This window comes from Balaenoptera borealis, assembly GCF_965194805.1.
Source record: "Balaenoptera borealis genome assembly, chromosome: 6".
Lineage (NCBI taxonomy): Eukaryota > Metazoa > Chordata > Mammalia > Artiodactyla > Balaenopteridae > Balaenoptera > Balaenoptera borealis.
This window is the reverse complement of record NC_138863.1, coordinates 8,482,800-8,509,536: the sequence shown is the minus strand read 5'-3', so window position 1 is coordinate 8,509,536 and position 26,737 is coordinate 8,482,800. Positions and strand designations below refer to the sequence as shown.

At 36.5% G+C, this 26,737-nt stretch overlaps 1 protein-coding gene across 2 annotated transcripts in view; it reads left to right on the top strand.

The window, feature by feature from the left end:
- PSMD1 (proteasome 26S subunit, non-ATPase 1) overlaps positions 1 to 26,737 on the top strand; it is a 102,895-nt gene that overhangs the window by 62,331 nt on the left and 13,827 nt on the right. For both annotated transcript variants that reach the window (XM_082396416.1, XM_082396417.1), the window contains 7 exons: positions 285 to 399; positions 9,552 to 9,668; positions 16,874 to 16,976; positions 22,080 to 22,249; positions 23,991 to 24,083; positions 25,520 to 25,606; positions 26,176 to 26,322. In XM_082396416.1, the coding sequence (XP_082252542.1) occupies positions 285 to 399; positions 9,552 to 9,668; positions 16,874 to 16,976; positions 22,080 to 22,249; positions 23,991 to 24,083; positions 25,520 to 25,606; positions 26,176 to 26,322 (832 nt within the window). The remainder of the gene's footprint in view (positions 1 to 284; positions 400 to 9,551; positions 9,669 to 16,873; positions 16,977 to 22,079; positions 22,250 to 23,990; positions 24,084 to 25,519; positions 25,607 to 26,175; positions 26,323 to 26,737) is intronic.

Genomic DNA, 26,737 nt, shown 5'->3' with positions numbered 1-26,737 from the left:
ACCCTAGAGAAGACACAAGGGAATGAGTAATGCTGTGATGCAGAGCTGTGGTTGAGGGATCACTGATATGTTCCTCTTTCTTTGCATATATTCTCTGAATGTTGAAGATAGCTTTCTAATATCAATAATTAGAATTCTGTTGGAGATTTTTAATTCTGCAACTTCTGTGTTAAATACAACTCTGTTGTTTCCCATAACTTTCAAAAAATTGATTAAAATTCTTCCATCTTGATTTAAAATATGTTATCTATAACACTGTCTTCACTTTCTCTGTTTCTCATCAGGACCCCTGAACAGTGCCCCAGTGTCGTTTCACTGTTGTCAGAGAGTTACAATCCTCATGTGCGTTATGGAGCTGCAATGGCCCTGGGTATCTGCTGTGCTGGTACAGGAAACAAGGTAAAGGCCAAAGCCAATGCGGTCAGTTCTTTTCTGGCGCCAGACTGTTTTCCCTAGCCGAAAAGTTTATGTAACAGTTGTAAAAATACAAGTGTGGTGTGATCTGTAAGACTTAACTTGCCTCACAAGTTAAGCTTCCCAGAACTTCCTCACTTAACTATGCTGGATTGCTCAAAGCCGTTTAAGAACAAACCACCACATTACATGGATGGCTCTAATGAAAACAATGCTGTTGAATTTTTTATGAAAGCATTGATTTCTTTAAAAAGAAGAAATAGTATTTTTTTCTTTGAAGAGCTACTCTGGCCATTTTACATTGTTATTTTACATGTTTAATTTGCATAATAAGTATTGTGGAAATCAAAGTTCTTATTTGAGGCCACCACAGTCAACTCAGTTTGATTTTTTTGTGTGTTTGTTTTAAGTATATATTTAACTGCTGTTTGCCTGTTTTCTCCTCAAGAACATAATAGATAACCTGGTATTTGTTAAGCCCACAAAAGTGACAAAGTAAAGAGTTGGGTTAGGTACATTGATGATTTGAAAACAGTTTGTCATGAGAGTCATAAAGAAATGCACCAATGCTTTAATAACAAGTATTCTTGATTCACAGCAATAACATAAATCACCACATTTTGCCTTTCATAGAGCACATGAACACACCTTGGCCAGTTCCCCAAAAGGTGCACTTTTCTTTTAATAGCACACAGGCATGTGTGTGTGTGTGTGTGTGTGTGTGTGTGTGTGTGTGTGAAAGAGAGAGAGAGAGAGGGAACAAGAACATGGTTATATTCCCAGTGTCTTTACATCAGAAAGGAGCCACTTTTTAAAAATCATCTCTTGTCCAAACTAAAGTAAAGCAAAGCATAATTATTAGTTTATTGATTGATTCCAGGAATTAGATTTTAACTTGCTTGACTTTTTCTCTAATAAATAGTATTAGTATTGGATACAAATAATTTTTTTTCTAGTCACATAAAACATTATTGAAGCTAGGAATTAAAATAGGCATTTTCACTATATGTGGCGAGAATTGTATAAAAATTTATAGAGACATTACCTTCCAATATTCTCATTCTGTCTCCTTACCCTGCTTTATTTTTCTTCATAGCACTTATCACCACCTGACATATTTTTACACCTATTTATTTATTGTCTGTCTTCTCTCCACTGAAATGTAAGGTTCCTGAGAACAGAATGTTCACTGCTAAAACCTAAAGTCAGACCTGGCACATAGTAGAGTTTCAGTAAATATTTGTCAAATAAATGATGAAGGGAAGATCATTTTAAGGATATGATGATGAACAAGTTGGACATGGTCTCTGTCCTCACAGTTTTGTTTTTTAAATGTTTTCATTTCTTTTGGAGGAGAATTTCTTACATGAGAATGTATCTTCAGTTTTATTAGAAAAGTCATTGTGTGTATAAAATACAGTTTATAGAAATTGGCCTTCATTTTTTTCTAGGACACATCTGTTCTATAAACAAAGGAAAAATATAGTTGGATGTTTTACTAAGTATTTTCTCCCTCCGGTGTTTAGTAGACATTTATGTCAGACCTCATAAGTTAAATGTAAATTAGATTTTTTTCTTTCCAGATTATTCTAAACTTAATATGGTATCTAGGAGCAAATGTTCTTTGAGACACAGTATCTGACAAGTTAATTCAATGAAAATTCTTCATTACTCATACTAAACAAGTCTGCTTTATTTCTAGATAGTTTGTATGATCTACGTATCAATACCTATCTGTCTGAAGCTTGGCACTTTAATTTTGTTTCTTAAAAGCCTGAAACACCTATTTATTCTAAAATGTATCTTTGAGGTCATATCACATACCTCAAAGGCCAAGTTAGTGTCTTTTAACTTACAAGTTGGAAATTTTCTTATATTTTTATCATGACTACTTTATAAACAACATTGACAATATGAGTACCGTTTGCAGAACTTTCTTTTCTAAACAACGGCACTACATTTTTCAGGGAAGTGAGGAGAAAGAATACATTTATATGGTATTTGTATTATCTGTTAATCGCTCTGATTTTTCTTTTTTGAATTTTTGAATTTTATTTATTTTTTTATACAGCAGGTTCTTATTAGTTATCTATTTTATACATATTGGTGTATATATGTCAATCCCAATCTCCCAATTCATCACACCACCACCACCACCATCCCCCCGCCACTTTCCCCCCTTAGTGTCCATACGTTTCTTCTCTACATCTGTGTCTCTGTTTCTCCTCTACAAATCGGTTCATCTGTACCATTTTTCTAGATTCCACATATATGTGTTAATATACGATATTTGTTTTTCTTTCTGACTTCACTCTGTATGACAGTCTCTAGGTCCATCCACGTCTCTACAAATGACCCAATTTCATTCCTTTTTATGGCTGAGTAATATTCCATTGTATATAGGTACCACATCTTCTTTATCCATTCATCTGTTGATGGGCATTTAGGTGGCTTCCATGACCTGGCTATTGTAAATAGTGCTGCAGTGAACATTGGGGTGCATGTGTCTTTTTGAATTATAGTTTTCTCTGGGTAAATGCCCAGGAGTGGGATTGCTGTGTCATATGGTAATTCTATTTTTAGTTTTTTGAGGAACCTCCATATTGTTCTCCATAGTGGTTGTATCAATTTACATTCCCACCAACAGTGTAAGAAGGTTCACTTTTCTCCACACCCTCTCCAGCATTTGTTGTTTCTAGATTTTCTGACGATGCCCATTCTAATCGGTGTGAGGTGATACCTCATTGTAGTTTTGATTTGCATTTCCCTAATAATTAGTGATGTTGAGCAGCTTTTCATATCCTTCTTGGCCATCTGTATGTCTTCTTTGGAGAAATGTCTATTTAGATCTTCTGCCCATTTTTGGATTGGGTTGTTTGTGTTTTTAATATTGAGCTGCATGAGCTGTTTATATATTTTAGAGATTAATCCTTTGTCAGTTGATTCGTTTGCAAATATTTTCTCCCATTCTGAGAGTTGTCTTTTCGTCGCGTTTGTAGTTTCCTTTGCTTTGCAAAAGCTTTTAAGTTTCATTAGGTCCCATTTGTTTATTTTTGTCTTTATTTCCATTACTGTAAGAGGTAGATCAAAAAATCTCTTGCTGTGATTTATGTCAAAGAGTGTTCTTCCTATGTTTTCCTCTAAGAGTTTTATAGTGTCTGGCCTTAGATTTAGGTCTCTAATCCATTTTGAGTTTATTTTTGTCTGTGGAGTTAGGGAGTGTTCTAATTTCATTCTTTTACATGTAGCTGTCCAATTTCCCCAGCACCACTTACTGAAGAGACTGTCTTTTCTCCATTGTATATTTGCCTCCTTTGTCATAGATTAGTTGACCATAGGTGCATGGGTTTATCTCTGGGCTTTCTATCCTGTTCCATTGATCTATATTTCTGTTTTTCTGCCAGTACCATATTGTCTTGGTTACTATAGCTCTGTAGTATAGTCTGAAGTCACAGAGTCTGATTCCTCCAGCTCCATTTTTTTCCCTCAAGACTGCTTTGGCTATTCGGGGTCTTTTGTGTCTCCATACAGATTTTTAGACTTTTTTGTTCTAGTTCTGTAAAAAATGCCATTGGTAATTTGATAGGGATTGCATTGAATCTGTAGATTACTTTGGGTAGTATAGTCATTTTCACAATATTGATTCCTCCAATCCAAGAACATGGTATATCTCTCCATCTGTTTGTATCATTAATTTCTTTCATCAGTGTCTTAATAGTTTTCTGTATATAGGTCTTTTGTCTCCCTAGGTAGGTTTATTCCTAGGTATTTTATTCTTTTTGTTGCAGTGGTAAATGGGAGTGTTTCCTTAATTTCTCTTTCAGATTTTTCATCATTAGTGTATAGGAATGCAAGAGATTTCTGTGCATTAATTTTGTATCCTGCAACTTTACCAAATTCATTGATTAGCTCTAGTAGTTTTCTGGTAGCATCTTTAGGATTCTCTGTGTATAGTATCATGTCATCTGCAAACAGTGACAGTTTTACTTCTTCTTTTCCAATCTGTATTCCTTTTATTTCTTTTTCTTCTCTTATTGCCATGGCTAGGACTTCCAAAACTATGTTGAATAATAGTGGCGAGAGTGGACATCCTTGTCTTGTTCCTGATCTTAGAGGAAATGCTTTCAGTTTTTCACCATTGAGAATGATGTTTGCTGTAGGTTTGTCATATATGGTCTTTATTATGTTGCGGTAGGTTCCCTCTATGCCCACTTTCTGGAGAGTTTTTACCATAAATGGGTGTTAAATTTTGTCAAAAGCTTTTTCTGGATCTATTGAGATGATCACATGGGTTTTATTCTTCAGTTTGTTAATATGGTGTATCACATTGATTGATTTGTGTATATTGAAGAATCTTTGCATCTCCTGGATAAATCCCACTTGATCGTGGTGTATGATCCTTTTAATGTGTTGTTGGATTCTGTTTGCTAGTATTTTGTAGAGGATTTTTGCATCTATATTCATCAGTGATATTGGTCTGTAATTTTCTTTTTTTGTCATATCTTTGTCTGGTTTTGGTATCAGGGTGATGGTGGCCTCGTACAATGAGTTTGGGAGTGTTCCTTCCTCTGCAGTTTTCTGGAAGAGTTTGAGAAGGATGGGTGTTAGCTCTTCTCTACATGTTTGATAGAATTCACCTGTGAAGCAGTCTGGTCCTGGACTTTTGTTGGAAGATTTTTAATCACACTTACAATTCATTACTTGTGATTTGTCTGTTCATATTTTCTGTTTCTTCCTGGTTCAGTCTTGGAAGGTTATACCTTTTTGCGAATTTGTCCATTTCTTCCAGGTTGTCCATTTTGTTGGCATAGAGTTGCTTGTAGTAGTCTCTCAGGATGCTTTGTATTTCTGCGGTGTCTGTTGTAACTTCTCCTTTTTCATTTCTAATTTTATTGATTTGAGTCCTCTCCCTCTTTTTCTTGATGAGTCTGGCTAATGGTTTATCAATTTTGTTTATCTTCTCAAATACCCAGCTTTTAGTTTCATTGATCTTTTCTGTTGTTTTCTTTGTTTCTATTTCATTTATTTCTGCTCTGATCTTTATGATTGCTTTCCTTCTGCTAACTTTGGGTTTTGTTTGTTCTTCTTCTCTAGTTCCTTCAGGTGTAAGGTTAGATTGTTTATTTGAGATTTCTCTTGTTTCTTGAGGTAGGCTTGTATAGCTATAAACTTCCCTCTTAGAACTGCTTTTGCTGCATCCCATAGGTTTTAGATCATCATATTTGTCTCTAGGTATGTTTTGATTTCCTCTTTGATTTCTTCAATGATCGCTTGGTTATTTAGTAACGTATTGTTTAGCCTCCATGTGTTTGTGTTTTTTACTTTTTTTTTTCCCTGTAATTGATTTCTAATCTCATAGTGTTGTGGTCAGAAAAGATGCTTGATATGATTTCAGTTTTCTTAAATTTACTGAGGCTTGTTTTGTGACCCAAGATGTGATCTATCCTGGAGAATGTTCTGTGTGCACTTGAGAAGAAAGTGTAATCTGCTCTTTTTGGATGGAATGTCCTATCAGTTAAATCTATCTGGTCTACTGTGTCATTTAAAGCTTCTATTTCCTTATTAATTTTCTGTTTGGATGATCTGTCCGTTGGTGTAAGTGAGGTGTTAAAGTCCCCCACTATTATTGTGTTACTGTGGATTTCCTTCTATAGCTGTTAGCAGTTGCCTTATGTATTGAGGTGCTCCTGTGTTGGGTGCATATATATTTATAATTGTTATATCTTCTTGGATTGATCCCTTGATCATTATGTAGTGTCCTTCCTTGTCTCTTGTAACACTCTTTAAAGTCTATTTTATCTGATATGAATATTGCTTCTCCAGCTTTATTTTGATTTCCATTTGCACAGAATATCTTTTTCCATCCCCTCACTTTCAGTCTGTATGTGTCCCTAGGTCTAAAGTGGGTCTCTTGTAGACAGCATATATATGGGTCTTGTTTTTGTATCCATTCAGCAATCCTGTGTCTTTTGGTTGGAGCATTTAATCCATTCACATTTAAAGTAATTATCGATATGTATGTTCCTATTACCATTTTCTTAATTGTTTTGGGTTTGTTTTTGTAGGTCCTTTTTTTCTCTTGTGTTTCCCACTTAAAGAAGTTCTTTTAGCATTTGTTGTAGAGCTGGTTTGGTGGTGCTGAATTCTTTTAGCTTTTGCTTGTCTTTAAACTGTTGATTTCTCCATCGAATCTGAATGAGATCCTTGCTGGGTAGAGTAATCTTGGTTGTAGGTTCTTCCCTTTCATCACTTGAACTATATCATGCCACTCCCTTCAGGCCTATAGAGTTTCTGCTGAGAAATCAGCTGTTAACCTTATGGGAGTTCCCTTGTATGTTATTTGTCGTTTTTCCCTTGTTACTTTCAGTAATTTTTCTGTCTTTAATTTTTGTCGGTTTTATTACTATGTGTCTTGCCGTGTTTCTCCTTGGGTTTATCGTGCCTGGGACTCTGTGCTTCCTGGACTTGGGTGGCTATTTCCTTTCCCATGTTAAGGAAGTTTTCGACTATAATCTCTTTGAATATTTTCTCTGGGCCTTTCTCTCTCTTTTCTCCTTCTGGGATCCCTGTAATGTGAATGTTGTTGCATTTAATGTTGTCCCAGAGGTCTATTAGGCTGTCTTCATTTCGTTTCATTCTTTTTTCTTTATTCTGTTCCGCAGCAGTGAATTCCACCATTCTGTCTTCCGGGTCACTTATCCATTCTTCTGCCTCAGTTATTCTGCTATTGATTGATTCCTTCTAGTGTAGTTTTCATTTCAGTTATTGTATTGGTCATCTCTGTTTGTTTGTTCTTTAATTCTTCTAGGTCTTTGTTAAACATTTCTTGCATCTTCTTGATCTTTGCCTCCTTTGTTTTTCTGAGGTCCTGGATCATCTTCACTATCATTATTCTGAGTTCTTGTTCTGGAAGGTTTCCTATCTCCACTTCATTTAGTTGTTTTTCAGGGGTTTTAACTTGTTACTTCATCTAGTACATAGCCCTCTGCCTTTTCATCTTGTCTATCTTTCTGTGAATGTGTTTTTTGTTCCACAGGCTTCAGGATTGTAGTTCTTCTTGCTTCTGCTGTCTGCCCTCTGGTGGATGAGGCTGTCTGAGAGGCTTGTGCAAGTTTCCTGATAGGAGGGACTGGTGGTGGGTAGAGCTGGCTGTTGCTCTGGTGGGCAGAGCTCAGTAAAACTTTAATCCGCTTGTCTGCTGATGGGCGGGGGTGGGGGATGGGGGGCTGGGTTCCCTCCCTGTTGGTTGTTTGGCCTGAGGCGACCCAACACTGGATCCTACCTGGCTCTTTGGTGGGGCTAATGGCAGACTCTGGGAGGGCTCACGCCAAGGAGTACTTCCCAGAACTTCTGCTGCCAGTGTCCTTGTCCTCACGGTGAGACACAGCCACCCCCCGCCTCTGCAGGAGACCCTCCAACACTAGCAGGTAGGTCTGGTTCAGTCTCCTGTGGAGTCACTGCTCCTTCCCCTGGATCCCAATGTGCACACTACTTTGTGTATGCCCTTCAAGAGTGGAGTCTCTGTTTCCCCCAGTCCTGTCGAAGTCCTGCAATCAAATCCCACTAGCCTTCAAAGTCTGATTCTCTAGGAATTCTTCCTCCCATTGCCGGACCCCCAGGTTGGGAAGCCTGACGTGGGGCTCAGAACCTTCACTCCAGTGGGTGGACTTCTGTGGTATAAGTTGTTCTTCAGTTTGTGAGTCACCCACCCAGCAGTTATGGGATTTGATTTTATTGTGATTGGCCCCCTCCTACCATCTCATTATGGCTTCTCCTTTGTCTTTGGATGTGGGGTATCTTTTCTGGTGAGTTCCAGTGTCTTCCTGTCGATGATTGTTCAGCAGTTAGTTGTGATTCCGGTGCTCTCGCAAGAGGAAGTGAGCACACATCCTTCTACTCCGCTATCTTGAACCAGTCTCTCGCTCTGATTTTTTTTAAATAAATAAATTGACGCGAAAGGAAAGCTGAAGTCATTCCCCCCATGTCCCCCAAAAAAGGATTCAATTTATTCTTCCTTTACTTGGCTTTGTAACAAAAGACATTTGAGAAATGACATACTGTATTAAAATAAGTTTGATAATCATATAAACTAATTGCTTTGTTCCTCCAAATTTATACCTACCTAAAGATCTTGTAAGGGGCACTGAACAAAGGTCCTGAAGGGTGTGTAATAGAAGTTATATGGAGTAAAAGAGTTCTTGGTCAAATACAATGAACAGATGCTGGGCTATGCAAAGGTCTAGTAGTTTCTTTAATAGGGTTTCTTGAACCTTTTGTTATGATATGTACACTCCTGGAGCCCTTGGTGTGCTAGATACATTTTTGAATTGCAAGAGGGGATGATATACAGTATGCAGGAGCTCCCAAACTTATTTAATCAAGGAATCCTGTTTTCATAGAACTGGTATTCTGAAGAATATGATATTGGGGATATCCTGGTAAACATTTTGGAAAATCCCACCATATGTGGGAAGTGTAACCATGGAATCATTTCTAGTCCTATTTGACTTAATTTGTGTTGCCATTCTCCTAGCAGGTAAAATCTTTTCTGTTTTGTTTTGTATTGTTTCTCTTTGTTTTTTGTTTGTTTCAATTTATATTCGATTTATTTAATTTTTTAAATTAGGTTTTGTAAAATCATCTTAAGATATTATCTTACTCTAGTATTTGAAGGAAGTTGGATACTTAGAGTCAGACTGGCCTGAGTTTGCTACACTTATGTGGTTTTTGGCAATTTACTTTACCTAACTCTGTTTCTTTGTTTATAAAGATTGTTTTGTATTGCTGTTGTTGTTGTTTTAGGATGAAGAGGATTAAATGGATAATATATATAAAATACCTCCCACTGCACCTGGAAAATAATAGGTGTTTATCAAACATTAATCTCATTTTTTCTACTTTCTTTTTTATCTCTTTTACCCCAGGACAGGAGCACTTGTGTTGTAAGCTTCCTTTTCACTTACCATCAATTATATTGAAACTTAAAGCATACTCAGTTCTGACTGTTGCATCCAAGTAGTCTTAAATTAACTTGTGATTACAATGTTAAATGAAAATATTGACTTAGAAAGACAGTAACTAATCTGAAAATTTAGCTATATAAACTTTATTAAATGGTTTTTTTTTAATGCTTTCAGGAAGCAATTAATTTGCTAGAACCAATGACAAATGACCCTGTGAACTATGTGAGGCAAGGAGCTCTCATAGCTTCGGCTCTCATCATGATCCAGCAGACTGAAATCACTTGTCCCAAGGTGAGAAAACAAAAGAATTCTCTAGAAGAGAGCTGGTTCAGGCTTTTCGTTGGTAGCTTATCTTCTTTTGAGGACATTTCTACCTCAAATATGGTGTACACTGAACTCACAGAAAGTAAAGAGGTAGGAGAATGGGAAAACTTTAAGTATATAATACTCTTTGATTGCATTTTTTTTTTTTTAATTTTTATTTATTTATTTATGGCTGTGTTGGGTCTTCGTTTCTGTGCGAGGGCTTTCTCCAGTTGCGGCAAGTGGGGGCCACTCTTCATCGCGGTGCACGGGCCTCTCACTATCGCGGCCTCTCTTGTTGCGGAGCACAGGCTCCAGACGCGCAGGCTCAGTAGTTGTGGCTCACGGGCCCAGTTGCTCCGCGGCATGTGGGATCTTCCCAGACCAGGGCTCGAACCCGTGTCCCCCGCATTGGCAGGCAGATTCTCAACCACTGCGCCACCAGGGAAGCCCCGCATTTTTTATAAATGTATGGTCACTTTGTTAATTCAGTTATATAGCCATACTTGAAAAATTAGAACTCATGGGTTGACAAAATCATAAAAATCAACTTGAATTTATGCCTCCTGCTGTCCTTTTAAAATTTATTCGGTAGGATAACTTGTTCCTGTGATACAAGATACAAACTAAGTAGTCTGTGATTTTTTTTGGATCCATCCTTCTGAGGTAATAAAAACTTTATATAGTATATACAATCTCAGTTTAGAAATGAGTACATCCACATTCTCTGTTAGAATGTCATTGCCCTCATTGGAGATCCCTTGGGCAGGGTTTCAAATGGCTCCCGGAAGGCTTTCTTTCTTCTTTGACCCACATCTGTCCACAGAAACACTATTGCATTTTTTTGCCCTTCTTGTAGGTAGGAGTATAATAGGCTCTCAGTGCAGCTTTGCCTGCGTCTCCCTTTCTCTCCCCCTCCCTCTCTTCTTCTCCCTCCCTCTCTCATTGCTTGTGCCTCAGTCAGTAGCTAATGCCTCATAACTCATGTGTCAGATGTCAGTGCACAGTGACCACTGATCATACTAGGCTCACCACATGCTCACCACATGGTCTCTCTGAAGCCCATCTCTGGGCTTAGAGTTAGTGGGAAGGACTTAAAGCCCAGTTTTCCCCGTAGAGAAATCCTTTTCACATATCCTTCTATTGATACAATCAAGTCCTCATCTATACCGTGTGGATGACCCCATAACAGATTTTGAGGCATCTGTTTTAAAATTTCCTCATGATAGTCTCTCAGACCTCATTTCAGACTTTGGTATCTAATGTATCTTGGCACCTCACCCAGAACTTCTCATTTTGTTGAGAAACAGAAAATGCATAAGTCTTATTACATATACTAAAAATTACTATGTTTGACATGTTTAATAGATGTATATAGCTTATGCAGTAATTTCAGATCTTTAATTCTTAAAGTTAGGGCATTTAACAACCTTGTATAATTCTGCTCCTATATAAGAAACAGTCAAAGAAATTGACAACAGAAAAAGCCACTGGTATACTGTCTTCTGCCTCATTAAGCAGATTCATTTTTAGCAAAGTATCAATAGATAGACTGCGGGGGGGAGGAGAAAAATATTTCAGAACTCATTGATTATTCTGTGGAACTTTAGTAGATTTCCTTTTCTGAGCAGTTGCTATCATTTTTGTTGCTGTCTTTTTTTTTTTTTTTTTGAATCCAGTCCTACTCTCTCCTAAAATCACTTTTAAGACTTATAAAAATTGGATTATTGCAAAAATAGAATCAAACTTCTCATCCTCTTTTAATAATACATTACTTAATATATTATATCTTCTAGAATATAAACATCTTTTCAAACAGACCACATTTCTTTTTGGTTTTTGTTTTTAAATAGAACAGTTATGAGTAGCTTTTGCATCTTTTATTTCTACTTTTGATCTTCTGTTGAGCTTTATCAGCTGGAGGTTATCCAACTAAGTAATGTCATTAAAGAAGGAAGTTTGGCCATCGAATGCACGTCCCCTAACAGTAATATATAGATATTTATTCACTTTGACCTTGCATGTTGCTTTCTTGTTATATGTATTGTGAACATGACAAATGTTTTGCCATCTTCCCATCCTCTGCTGAAGGATTTCATTGATTTTATAACCATAAGCTCTGCACCAACAATGGCAGAGTACTTTGTAATGGGGGTGGGGTTAGGTTAGGGTAGGCTGTATAGTTTCAAAAACCTTTCAACTATTTATTCTAATAAACAAATAAAACTTTTTCATATTTAGAAAATGTAAAAAATACAGCAGTTCAAATAATTAGTATTTTGTAATCATTCCATAAATTTTGTTGAATGAAGTCTTAGCTGATGTGAATATGTGGTGTACACTTGCATCTTCACATTGTATCAGAATCTTGGGTATTGATAAGAATGTTAAAATGCAGTTATAGCTGGTAGGCTGTGCCATTAATATAAACTCAATGGGGAAAGTTAAATGTGTACCCCAGTGACTACAAAAGCAAAAGTGTATACAACAAATGTTCTTTCTGGAAACACTATCCCTTAGAGTAAAATTGTTACTCAGTTCATGAATCCTTAAACTTTAAGTTCTGTTTCATTGTTTTCTGCTCTTAAGCATGTGATCAAGAGCTTTGTAGACTATAGTTTATATCTCTCTCTTACCTGATAATTGTGAAGAAGGCAACATTGACATTCTGGGAATTCCCTGGCAGTCCAGTGGTTGGAACTTCGCACTTCCACTGCAGGGGACACGGGTTCAATCCCTGCTCCAGGAACTAAGATCCTGCAAGCCATGTGGCATGGCCAAAATTTAAAAAATTGATATTCTTTTGGGATGGTATGTGATATTGCTGAAAAGAAAAAGCTGTTAACAAGCTTGAAGAGAAGCAAGTTCTCAAGGCTACAGAGTCCTAGTCACAAGGTTACAAACCAGTCCATGAAAATGCCTTGAAATCAAAGATCAAGTGTTAATTTCAAGACTATAACCCCTCCTCAAAGGAATACAGAAGGGACATTTCTCAGATATTTTGTGAGATTTTTAATGGAAATTTCCAAAGGAAATGTTTTTTATGCAGTCATGATCTACTTCACATCCTTTTACAAAACGCTGTCTTAACACTAAGCTCTACACATTGTGGTCTTAGTTTAACTCCAGTACGTCTTTGCTTTTCTTCTGCCAGTTTCTTGCTCACTCACTCTCACAAACATAGACCCCAGAACACATATACACCCTTGGGTGATTACAAACCCAATTTAGAAGGCTCTTAGACCAGAGGTTCAGAACCATTTAACTAGAATACTGTTCTTTTACAGGTCCTTGGAGTTATTTTGTCTCCAGAACCCAACTCTTTATGAAGGATCTATCTTCTGTTTTTCTTATTAAATGAACTCCACTGTTAGCAGTTATTTGAACATGTATATAACAAGTATCATATATAGAATCAGATAAAAATATTAAAGTGTAAGAATGGGATCCTGTGCTCCTCCTTGCCTAATATCATCTAGCCTGAGGCCTGTTAACAAGGAAGCTTCTCCCACCACTGATATGTACCCTTTTTGGAAGTAGGATCATATTTGGCAAAGTTTGATCAGCTTTTGCAGTTTTAAAATAAATCAGCATGAACTTTTATATTATAAGGTTTTACTTTACAGCATAACACATTTTTAAGTAGTAATTTGTATTACCATACTGTTTCCTTAAGTAAGACATGGATTTGGACCCTAAAAGTGTTGGTGGTAATATAAAGAAAAGGCACAACCAACTACCATGAACAAAATAATACTAATAAGATTGAGGAGGGAGCTGAAAACATCACTTGGGATATTGATAGTGGGGAAATCATGATAGCATTGCCAGGAATCTTGAAAAAGAATAAAGATCATTTTCACATTAGGCATGTTAAGTTTGAGATTATAGCAAGTCAGTTGGAGACAAGATGAGAGCATAGGAAAAAAATCAGAACTAAAGAAAGAGATGGGAGCTAGCCCAGATAAATTATATAAGTTCATGGCCCTTTATCTGCAATTCCAATTTACAGAAAGGTCTGAAAACTAAGAGTTTTGTCTGTCTTTAAGGACTCGTTTGGCTGTAAAATCTGAGCCACTATGAACTCATTTATAGCCTTTATCCCATTTAGTAAATATTCATTTTGCTGCTTCAGAAATATTAATTTGGTTGATTACGGGATATTACCCCCACGCTCCACTGAGGATATTGCATAATTTATGGTGTGTGCACCATGTCACCTTTCTAAATTCTGAATTCCAAAATTCATCTGGCCTCAGTGAGTTCGTGGAAGGAATTATATACCTAGTTGAAGTCATAAGAGCTAATGTAATGTCATAGAAAGAGAAAAGGGAAAAAAAAACTCTAAAACTGATCCCTGATGTACAGCTTCATTTCTATATCCAGGAAAACAGGAAAAACAGGAAGAGACATACCTAGGTGATAAGTAACCACAGAAAAAACGTTTACGGAACTTTATGCCCTTCTCCCATCCTTTATTTTTCTCTCTGACATAGATGTATGGGTTTTGTTTTTTTCCAACAGTATAAGGTGTATAGAGTTAAAAACATGATGAGTGTTTAAAATGCAGGATTTGGAGAAGGTAGATTTTAGATAATCAGGCACAGCAGAAGGCATGGTTCACAGCATTGTCTGAAATTTAATTCTTTTCTGTGAGATTATCATAATATAAAATGGGAAATTAATATTATTTTCTCCTACAAATTCTAATTTGTTTTATGTGGGGGCCATACTATTCATAGTGATGAAATTGAGTCAGAAAATAATGATCCTTAGCCATGACTGCAATTAATTGTTTGTGATCACAAGCAAGCCAGTCATTTTACCTATCTTGGTTCCATTTTTCACATCTGTAAATTAGGCAGAGTAGACCAGATGGGCTCAAAGTCGCCTTCCAAATGTAAGATACTATCCTAACCTACTAATATAATAATTCTTTATGAAGAATCATAATAATGAAAATTAAGTTACTGCTGCATAAGTAATGTGAGGAAAAATTTTTAAGTGATGAACAAAAACTAGCTTTTTAAAGTACTAGTCTACTTAATATTGATTGGATAAACCCATTATGTATTTGCATTGATTTTTTAAATTCCATCTTTCAGTTTCACCAAATGTTATCCTATTGTTTGGGGTGTGGTTTTATATTTAAATTCTTCCTTATAATGTACATACAGTGCTTTGTCCAGCATTTCTTTTTGTAAGTTCATGAACTATTTCGTAAACTGTTAGCACATAAAATTTCCATCCTATATAAGGTAATGTAAGTGTTCATGTAAAATAAGTTAAGAATCAAAGGAATTTGACCTGTTGAACCAGAGTAAAAGCATCAAACCTTAGGATTTTTAAAACTAGAAGGGAATTTTGTGATGATCTCATCGTGCAGGGTTTTATAGTTAGAGAAAGTAAGATGTAAAGAAGTGAGTGGCTTGCTAATGGTCATATGCTGGGTAGTGGCAGAGTTAGTTCATTGTTTTCCCTGTCACATTCTGTTGTTGCCTATGAATAAATAAGTGAGAACCATTTTAAGGAATATCATTTTGGTAGCAGTATTTAGGTTGCAGAGAGGATAGTCGTGGAGGACTTGATAGGACTCTGCTCTGACATGGTAAGACAGCCATGCTTACTGAATCATAAAATGCCTTTTACACATTACTTTACATATGTATTACTTCATATAGTCCTTACAACAACCGTGTAGGTGTTGTAATCCCTGTAGAGACGAAGAAACTGAGACTCAGAAAAGCCATGTAACTTACCCAAACAGCTTATTAGAGCAGAGGTATTTATAAGCCAGTGTTGTCTGACCCTATGTTAACTCTGCACTGTATCACAGTGTGGCCTCCTGGACCAAGATAAATGAAAAGGGCAAGAGATTCTGAAAGAATATGTAATGCAGATGAAATCATTATATTGGGAAACTCAAATTCAATATTTCCTGCCTTTGGCAGATTTGGGGGGGCTCTGTGATCATGTGCTTCTTGAACAAGCCAACTTCTTTCTGGGTGCTTACCATTTGAAAAGCACTTGGTGGGAAAATAGGGAAGTGTAAGACGTGGAGGAAGCATAAAATATTTCCCTTACTGTCACCCAAAAATCAGATATTTTGATGAGAACATATATTTTATAAATATTATTTTCTAATTATAAAAGTAATGTATGTTATTTTAGAAAATACAGAAAATAATAAAGAAGCAAAAATTACCAGTAATCCCTCCCTGAATGAGTTAGCATGTATTCCATTTTGGTGTGTTCTTTTTTTTTTTTTTTTACGGTTTTTTTTTCCCTTTTTGTTTTTAATTAATTAATTTTATTTTTGGCTGCATTGGGTCTTTGTTGCTGCGTGTGGGCTTTCTCTAGTTGCGGCGAGCGGGGGCTACTGTTCGTTGGCGTGCACAGGCTTCTCACTGCGATGGCTTCTCTTGTTGCGGAGCACGGGCTCTAGGTGCCTGGGCTTCAGTAGTTGTCACACCAGCCTCAGTAGTTGTGGCTCGCAGGCTCTAGAGCACAGGCTCAGTAGTTGAGACCTACAGGCTTAGTTGTTCCATGGCGTGTGGGATCTTCCTGGACCAGGGATCCAACCCGTGTCCCCTGCATTGGCAAGTGGATTCTTAACCACTGCGCCACCAGGAAAGTCCCTTGATGTATTCTTTTGGTAAGAGTAATTATTGTGATGTGTCCTCTGAAAATTAATGTGTATGCATAATGAAAATCTTTATTGTATATGTGAATATAAATCCAAAATATACCTCACACAGCTGCAGTGAAAGGTAATTTGTTGTAAGGTAGAATTGAAGGACTGTGCCCATTAGGAAATCTGTAGGTTGATGGTGAACAGAAGAGGTGTAATTCAAAGCTCACTGAAAGCCTTAGTGTTCCCTTGAGCTGTTTAAGCTTGCTGACTAACAGTGGTGCAATATGAAATCACACTCAGCATTCCCCTGAGTCTGAATCATCCACTGTGGAATGAGGATTGAAAACAGAGCTGGTGCTCCCATACCAGAAAAGTCATGACATCCATGATTTCAATCATGGGACTGTTATCCCTTCAAATCCGGTCCAGATCCCTCTCTTTTTGAATGTTGTGAATCAGAACTCAGGTTTCATTGCCATTTGAGCAGTCTATTCCCCGCTCGAAAATGACACGGCAAGTGAATAGAACTAGACTATAATTCTTTTTCTTGTTCCTTCAGGTGAATCAGTTCAGACAGCTGTATTCCAAAGTCATCAATGATAAACATGATGATGTCATGGCCAAGTTTGGCGCTATTCTGGCCCAGGGCATACTGGATGCAGGTAAATGTTTTTAAATCTTCCAGATTAATTTGTCTGTTTAAATCTAATGAAATATCTGTTCTAACTATATGACAAAGTAGAAATTTAGTCTGGGACAAATTATTCCTGGAGAAAATTTGGGCCCTGCAGTTCATAGAAATAATTTAGTAGAGTTAAGACTGCAGACTATTACGGTTTGAATCCCAGTCCCTTTACACTACTAGCTATATTTCCCCTCTTTATGTCTGTTTTCTTGTTTCGTAAGGTCTACCTCATAGTGTTGGGAGGATTAAAAATATATGTAAAACAACTAAAACAGTCCCAGTCACTTAGTAAAGTGGTCAATGAGTGTTGGCTGATTTCTTTTCCTTTAATTTTCTTAGTATATATCAGTTTTAAACAAGTTGACGTCGGAAATTTTTTGAGGAAAAAATTAAGTTTTAGACAAATTCTAGCAGCTAAATCATCCTAAAATAAGATACATGGAATATTTGCCTAGTAAATGTATAGCACACTGTACCAACTGGCTCCTGAATTCACATTCTTCACCACTACACTATGGTTTATTTAGAAAGAGATGGGCTACCCTTTCAAGATAGAATGGTGTGCTTTAGTACCTTGGACTTGGGGTTCATTCAACCTATTCTTTAACTGTTATTACTGGTGATATCTCCCTCAGTAGGGTAGAAGGGAGGAAGCATAACTATTTCATTATTCAAGTGTGAGATTCTTTTTCTAACTGTACCCTAGGCATGTAGAATATAATCTTTTTCATTAATCTTTGCTAATTTGGAAGGTAAAACAATAGTATCTCAAGGTTTTCATAGTAATTCTATTACTAGATGAGCTTTTCTAAAACTTGTTGGTTATCTTAATTTCTTCTAATAAAAACACTGTTAGTCATATTTATTGCAACCATTCTTTTATTGGTCAACTAGAAATGTGTTTATATTTCTAGTGAAGGAAATCAGAGAAAGAAGCTGAAGTTTTTGATATAGTAAGTTTTTTTGTTAACCTTGTCAGGTTTTGTACTTAGAGTATTTTTTAGTCATATTAAGATTTTCAGTGTCCTTATTTTTTAATTTTAGGTAATCTCCCTTATATATAAGGCTTTTTAAAAAAATCTGTCTCCTCTCTAATTTGATTATATTATCTTTTTCTTAATTAGATTTGCTAGAGATTTCTCTTTTTGTTTATATGCTATTGCTAGTCCTTTTTTCCCCTAAATTCTTTATTTTTGCTTGACTCTTATTTGCTTTTTCTTTTTTTTTTAGAATGTTGGTGCTGTTTTCTAAATTTTTTTTTAATTAATTGATTTATTTATTTTGGCTGAGCTGGGTCTTAGTTGCATCACGCAGGATCTTCGTTGCAGCATGTGGGATCTTTAGTTGTGGCATGCGAACTCTTAGTTGTGGCATGCATGTGGGATCTAGTTCCCTGACCAGGGATCTAACCCAGGCCCTCTGCATTGGGAGCATGGAGTCTTAGCCACTGGATCACCAGGGAAGTCCTCGTTTTCTAAATTTTTGAGGCAAATACCCTTCTCTTTTAATCCATTTGTCTAGTAAAGTTTGTTTTGTTTTAATTTTCCAAGAAGTTGAGAGTTTTCTGCTTAAATTTTTAGTGTTTAACGTACAATTTATATTTTTCTCTCTTTTTAATTTAAAGATAGGTCATTGCAGCTGTATATAAATAAGGACAGTATTCTATAGATACTTTAGATGAAGTAAACCATTTCAGTTCTTGATGGTATTGATTCTCTCCCATGTATAAATGATACAGACATTGACATGCCATAGTTTCTCCCTTCTCATTCTTTGCCACCTTCCAAAATTTTTATATTATGTTTACATTGTCATAGCTCGTAACATTTACATACTCTTGTGAAATCATAATTCTCACAGTTTGGTCTTAGTTTCATATTTAAAGATATTCAGTGCTCACCACCATTTCTTTTATTGCTGCTTCTTTTTCCAAGGTATCTATACTAAGACTTGACACTTAACTGACTGGATATTGTCAGTCTCTAGTTTACATTCGGGTTCACTCTCTATGGGTTTTGATAGATGTGTAATGATATGTATCCACCTTTACAGTATCATACAGAATACTTTCACTGCCTTAAAAATCCTCTGTGCTCTACCTTTTCATCCCTCCCTCCCTCCCCACCCCCCCCAATCCCTGGGCAACCACTGATCTTTCTGCTGTCTCTATAGCTTTAGTTTTTCCTTTTCCAGAATGTTATATAGTTGGAATCATACAGTATATGACCTTTTCAGATTGGCTACTTTTGGTAACTGGTTTTTAAATAGGATTTAGAAGTAACATTTTACCACTCCATAATCTTTTATGTTTTCTTTTAGCTGCTAGTTTTTGAAGTTTGTGGTTTTAGGCTTCAACCCTTTACTCATTCATTCAGTACTACTAAGTTAGAGTCATTTGTTAAGAAATTGGGGAGAGAATAATTCTTTGTTTTAGCTTTATTCTGCCATCTTTACTAGAAGTCCTCTCTCTGGTTTCCCTTTCTTCCTCTTTGAGCCCTTCTCTCCTTCCATCTTTTTTTTTTGTGAGTCTCTATTTGATCTGTGATGAACCAATCAAGTTTTGATACTTCTTTCCGTTTCTCTTTTTAGTGTTATTAAGTACATAAAAGTTGTGTACTGCCATATTTGCTATTAGGAGCATAAGATTATTTTCTTACCCTTTTTCACTTTGCTAATATCCTTTCATCCTGGAAAACATTTCTGAAACTGCATTAGAAAAAATTTTGGTCCTGTAATTTATCTCTCAGAAGTTAATGGTAGTAGAGAAAATCTGGAGAGGGCAACTTCAAAGGAATGAGTGAAGTTTATGAGAACTCACTCAATGACTTGGTTTCTTCAGGGAGAAAAGCTGAAGATTAAGAAAGTTTATGGTGAAGTTTGTAAAACTGTGCAAACACTATCAATAGAATAAACTTGCCCTTGTTTTATATTAAATCTCAAACTATTAGAACTAAAGGCTAGTTTAGTTTCTAAGTCTGAAGAAGATAGGTTTCATTAAAATAAAATTCAGCTTCAAAACTTAGATCAAATATCACATTCTCTAGGAAGCCTTTCCCCCCTCTTCTTCTACTGTATTCAGCCTCCACCATGGGTTAGGTGGGCCTAGTACCCAGTTATATCTATCATAATACTTTTATGCCTTATTTTAATTATCTAATTATCTGTCTTCACTAGATTGGAGGCTCCTTGGAATCTTTTTCAGTATTTCAAAATTCTTAATATATAGTAAGCATTCTGTGAATATAGGGGTTAGAATAGGGAAGAATGTAAGCAGACAGTAAAAGTATAACTCATTCCTGTTGGAAAAACACAATTAAAGTATACCTGATTTATTTCTAGGTAAAATCTTAAATGAAATATCCGTAGAGGGAGTATTAAGAAAATCTAGGTTATTTGGTTGAACAGTAGAACCCTGATTCTTATAAAAAATGCTTTTTGGCTTAGTAAAGTTAGTACTCACTTCCTAACTCCAAGCAAAACATGAAGGGAGGACTTCCCTGGTGGCGCAGTGGTTAAGAATCGGCCCGCCAATGCAGGGGACACGGGTTCAAGCCCTGGTCTGGGAAAATCTCACATGCCACGGAGCAACTAAGCACGTGAGCCACAACTACTGAGCCCACGTGTGACAACTACTGAAGCCCATGCACCTAGAGCCTGTGCTCCGCAACAAGAGAAGCCACCGCAATGAGAAGCCCGCACACCGCAACAAAGAGATAGTTGCTCACCGCAACTAGAGATAGCCCTTGCATAGCAACAAAGGCCCAACACAGCCATAAATAAATACATGCAAAACATGAAGGTGTCTGTGTGATATTGAGGTGAAGAGAAGTGAAATGTGAGCAGTGGAGATCCAGAATTGGAATTCATATTAGGATGGTGACTGGGCACAAACAAGCCTTATTTGTATGGGCTTTATATATTATATAAACTAAAAGATTCGTGTCTCAGAGTTCTGGGGTCCAACACTGACACTGTTACTATAGGCCAGAGGCTGCAACACAACAGCCCGTGGGCCATACCTGCCTTAAACACGTTTTTGCCTGCCTAGCAAAATTTTGTCCGAAATCCAGATTCAAGTGTACTTTTAAAAACAAAATTACATAGTGACCCTGGATCTAACACCACTAGTAACATGTCCTCTTTAAATATGACATGAACTTTTCAGTTTACTTCAATCCACACTGCTTTCAGTCCAACTTTTCTCATTTGTTTACCTGACCAGTTCCTAAAGACATTCAAGTTTGCAACCCCTGAAGCCTCCTAGAATCTCAGCCTTATGAGGGCCCAGTAGAGATCTAGCTAACTGATACTTGGATCTTAGTTCTTGTTCGCTAGCTTTCAAACTGTGTTTCTCTGCACTCCCTCAAGGGATAGTCTAGGGGACGTGGAAAGAGGTAGATTAACAGGTCAGATTCAAGCCCAAAATCTCTTCTGATTTAACAGAATTAGCTCTGATTTCATTATTTTACATATTGTGCTTCCTCAAAAAAATTTTTCAGTTGAATCAAGGATTGGATATTAAAATTTTTCTTTTGTTAGTGGTAGTGCTCTAGTTCAAATGCTCAAGTTCAAACTGTCATTTTGCCAATGGGAAAAAAAACTTTTAGAGGTAAAGTGATTTGTCCAAGATCACAAGGCTAGTTAATCTTGGAGCTGCCTGCATTCAGACATGACTAAAGCAGAAAGAATAAAAATAAGCAAACAGTATTTACCTCTTGTCTCTTTGCCATTGTTTACAAATATGATATGTACTAAAATTTTACTTTTTGTTTGCACATTAAAAGCCAATGTACAATATAGATTAATATTTAATTTAGCATACAAGTTCTGATATCCTTCAGGCTTAATTTTTGAAAAATGCCTACCTATATAGAAAGAAGTTCTAAATTACCCTTAGTCCAGTATTTCCAATTTTGGAGACCCTAGATAGCTCATTGGCTAACTAATTCCAGTGACTTCATATTAGATTTTAGAACTATACTCTCGAAATAATCACCAAATTCTTCCCTAGTGTAGTACTTAGAAATCTTTATTATTGCTCAACTAGATTCATGTTTATGATTTCTCTCCTTTTCTACAGGTGGACATAATGTCACAATCTCCTTGCAGTCCAGAACTGGGCACACCCATATGCCTTCTGTGGTTGGCGTGCTTGTCTTTACCCAGTTCTGGTTCTGGTTTCCTCTTTCACACTTCCTGTCATTGGCTTATACCCCTACCTGTGTCATTGGCCTTAACAAGGACTTAAAGGTATGTTTGTGAGACCTCAGTTTTATATTGTATCTTCACCGTATCCTATTTGCCACCCACTCACGAGGATTTTCATAAAATTTTAAAGATTAGTTGGCATCTTATTAATAAAGTATTTTCCCTTCAGACTGAGTCATCACCTTATTGAGAGGAGTGTGTTGGTGGAAGTTTTGAAAATCAAGTCTTTTCACTATAACTGTGTAACCTTGGGTAAATCAGCTAAGACGGATTGGTAAGGGGGGGCAAAATAGAAAAATATGAAAAGGCTTTATAATCACTGATGAATTTTATTTAATATTGGAGGTCTGTGAGAGCTGTTGTAGGATTTCATGCAGATAAGTGACATAATGAGATTTGCATTTTAGAAACATTCTGATATCAGTGGAAATTTGTTACAATGCTATTGCAATAATCTGGGCAAGGAAGACCTAAACTAAATCTTACTAAGGAAGGAAGGTTTGAGACAGGGATATGTTTCAGTGTTATGTGATGCTAGAGCATTTGATGGAAGAAAGGATTGTTGCTAAAGGGAAAACAAGATAGGAGGATGTCCCTTTGGTAGTGGCAGAAAACAAGACCAGCAGTGAGGAGCCAGGGACACTGACAGAAAGAAACTAGTCACTTTAGTCAAAAACTTAAGGTGATACATTCCCTGTCATCACACTATACTTTTTTTTTTTTTTTTTTTAAATGAGGTTTTCGCTTATGTCTTTTTTCTCAGTCCTGTGGCCTGATGACTCACTTTCTTGGTCTTGCATCCTCTCAGAGGCTTTTTGATCTTTAAATAACTCTTACATTTGGTCATCGCCATTGTTAAAACATTCTGTTAAGTTTTCAGAGTGGAAAAATTTTAGGCCAAAAAATGGCTGGTAAAGATTGAGTATTTCATTGAATTGATTTTTTTCGGTATAGCTGTATAGCCAATTAATTATCCTCTAAGTGTTTCAGTATTAAACTACTCACATTTGTAAATATTGAGCAGTTTTATCTCTCAGAGCAAGAATCTTTTGTTTTCCCAATCCCTAACATTTAACATTGTGGTTAAACATACTGTATAATCTTTAGGGACTTTTTCCTCTGGCAAACAATTTTATGATCTCTGTTTCCATTCCTTACAGTGAAAGTGGGATGGAAAAGACAGGATTGCTTATCCTAGTAAATGTGATGCTCATTACCATTCTCTTGGGTAAATAGAGAAAAATTCAGACTAGAGAACTTTAAACCTGGTCAGTAAGTAATGCAAAGCCGACTTTTCCATTAGGCTCATGCTAGACTCTTGTAAGGTGTGATTATATGGTGTAGAAACTGTATATGGACGTGTATAGGTTGTTACTGTGGTACAAGGAAGGGACATGGAAGTTAGGTATGCAGGTTAGATAATCAGATGACACTTTACAAAAAAGGTAACAGTTGATCTGACGCTCACACCATGAGTGGGACTTAACCCTCTGAAGCAGGGTGTGTGGTCAGTAAAAATGAAAGGGATGCCTGTTCAAAGGCACAGAGCTTCAAGAAAGTATAGGGAACCACAGTAGTTCGTAAAGCACCTCAAAACTAATTCAGTGAAAGAAGAGAGATGCCTTTAAGGGAGGAGTGGTAACATAATTGAATAACTGTGTAATTTAGCCAGGATTGAAACTTCTGGCACCCCTTGGCATCTGTATGCTTGTTAAGAGCATATAATACTTAAATCTTGATTTTGATTATTTTAATAGAGGGGGGAATTCTCTTATTTTTTCAGATGCCGAAAGTTCAGTATAAATCAAACTGTAAACCATCAACATTTGCATATCCTGCCCCTCTGGAAGTACCAAAAGAAAAAGAAAAGGAAAAGGTAGGTTTTTTGTTACTTTGAGCATCATTTATACCTATATAGAAGCTGCTTAGTGTTTTACTTGTGTTTGTTTTAAATATTGTTATGTTTTAAAGTAGGTATTTTTAAACTAATACTTCTCATAGTAAAATCCAATGTTACACAGGAATATAAAGTGAAAGCCCTTTTCTCTCCTGGTCATCCAAGTCCCATGTTGCAGGGATCACAATTTGTGAATCCCTCCAAATGTTTTTTCTGCACATAGCTATACTTTTTATACCACAAATCGAATTATTCTCTGTGTGCTGTTCTGCATCTTATTGTTTTCACTTTAACAATTTTTTTTAAAAACTTTCAATGTGTATTGATCTCTTTTTTCCCAAAGCTGCAGAGCAATCCCTTTATATATATATCATTGTCTTACCAGTTCTTTATTTGATAGACATTTAAGGTTATTTCTGATTTGTCACTGTTACAAATGGGACTGGAATAGAGTTTTTATACATGTATATTTGTGCACTTGAACAAGTATATCTATAGGTTAGGATCTTAGATATGGAATTGCTTGATCAAAAGTAATGCACATTATTTATATTTATAAGTGTTAATTAAATTTCTTTTCAAAATGGATATAACCAATTTATACTCCTCCCAACCAGCATGAAGACACTCATTGATACGTGTTAAGTTAAAGTATGGTGAAATTGAGAGCTGTGCTTGCCCCTGTAGTTTTCTCAGTAAAATTACCCTTTATGACACTTGAGGTTTAGGAAAATGATTTTTTCCCTCAAGAGAATGTTCCATATTAGGCAGTTGACTATTTGCTGTAAATGTTATAGTTAGGTAGGGATAATTATATAACTGACCAAATTTGCGGGTGGTAGGTGATGATACCCTTTGACAACAGTATCTTGTTCATCAGCTGTGTTTCAGGGCCCCCTCCCTTTTGAGTCTAAAACAAAGGCAGCTTTACACCATTACTGCCCAGCCTTTCAAAGTACCTGTTTCACCTTTGATTTCAATGAGACCCATCAAGGAGGATAATTCTAGGTTAACCACCCACCCACTGTGGATTACCATTGTAGGGCATCTGGTCCAGTGAGAGATCTTTACGACCAGGTTTGGAGAAAATTTTTGTTTTCCAGTGCTTTCCCTATGAAGTAAAAAAGGATGTGGCACCCAAATCTCTATCTTAGAAACTTATCATAGCAAATTCACATCCAAGGTATACTACAGATCAAAAAAAATTAGAGTTATATTGGACACAGGCCTCTAGGAACTAAAGATTTACCTGATGACTGTAACAGTAAGTTATCTTTATATTCCCAGATTATTTTGTTCTTTATGATACTTACTACCAGGAAACAGAATAGTACTGTAGAACTGAATTCTCATTGGGCTTGTACATTTGCGTGTAAGTAAGGGATTACAATGATTTACCCTGTTCACTCCTCTAGGTTTCCACTGCTGTGTTATCTATAACTGCCAAGGCTAAAAAGAAGGAAAAAGAAAAGGAAAAAAAGGAGGAGGAGAAAATGGAAGTGGTAGGTATAACTTGGTGGTCATTTGGGTTGATGTAGCTTTCTCTGTCATGGTCCAGATTCTTCCTTAGTTGAACATTGTTATACCTTGCTCTTGGCTTCCTTTAAATCATTATCCTGTTCCAAGCATGGAGACTCAAAATTTTAATTGGAAGAGACTTTAGAAGTTATACCCATTCACGGGAAGAATAGAAGGGTACAAATCAAAAATGAGTTCTTGGAGGAAATGACAACTAAAATGAGTTTTGAAGGGCGAGTAGGATTTTCATCAGACAGTGAGATGATGGTGGTAGAGAGAAAAGCCCTTTCAGGCAAAGGGAACATCGTTTATTTTTGAATATCTCTGATGATAGAAAAACCTTACTCTTTACAACTAAGTTAAATATCATTCTCACCCCCAAGCAGAGTTACCATCTCTCTTGTCTGAGTCTGGTATCACTTTACTTCTACTTCCGTTATGTCTAATCCTAACTACCTTTTGCACCTAATAGTTGCTCAGTAAATTTATTAAACATTATTCAGTGATGTAGAACAGAAGTGAACCTTTATGGGGCTATTTTTTTCCCCCCTAGGATGAGGCAGAGAAAAAGGAAGAAAAAGAGAAGAAAAAAGAACCTGAGCCAAACTTCCAGTTATTGGATAACCCAGCCCGAGTTATGCCTGCCCAACTTAAGGTCCTAAGCATGCCAGAGACCTGCAGATACCAGCCTTTCAAACCAGTAAGTCACCAGTGGCCCTTAGCTATATACCAGTAGGATGTTAATCTGTAGGGCAATGGAATCTTTATAGAGAAGGATAAATCTCCAAAGTATTGGGAAAAGCTCTGTAGTACTAATAAATCTCTTAGCAAAAGAGAACATTCCCTTCCATTCCATGTAGATTTGGGGAGACTTTTCTTTGTGTGACCCTGCAAACATCCTTCATCTACCAAAGGCTTACATCATGGAAGTTTCTAATACAGCATAGTGATTTGGACCACAGACTCTGGAGCCAGACATCCTGAGTTTGAATCCTGATTCTACCACTTTCAGCCTATGCGACCTTAAGCCAAGTACTAATCCTCTCTTCCTCAGTTTTCACTACTATAAAATAAGAATTATCGTCCTTAACTCATAGGAATGTGATTGAACAAGG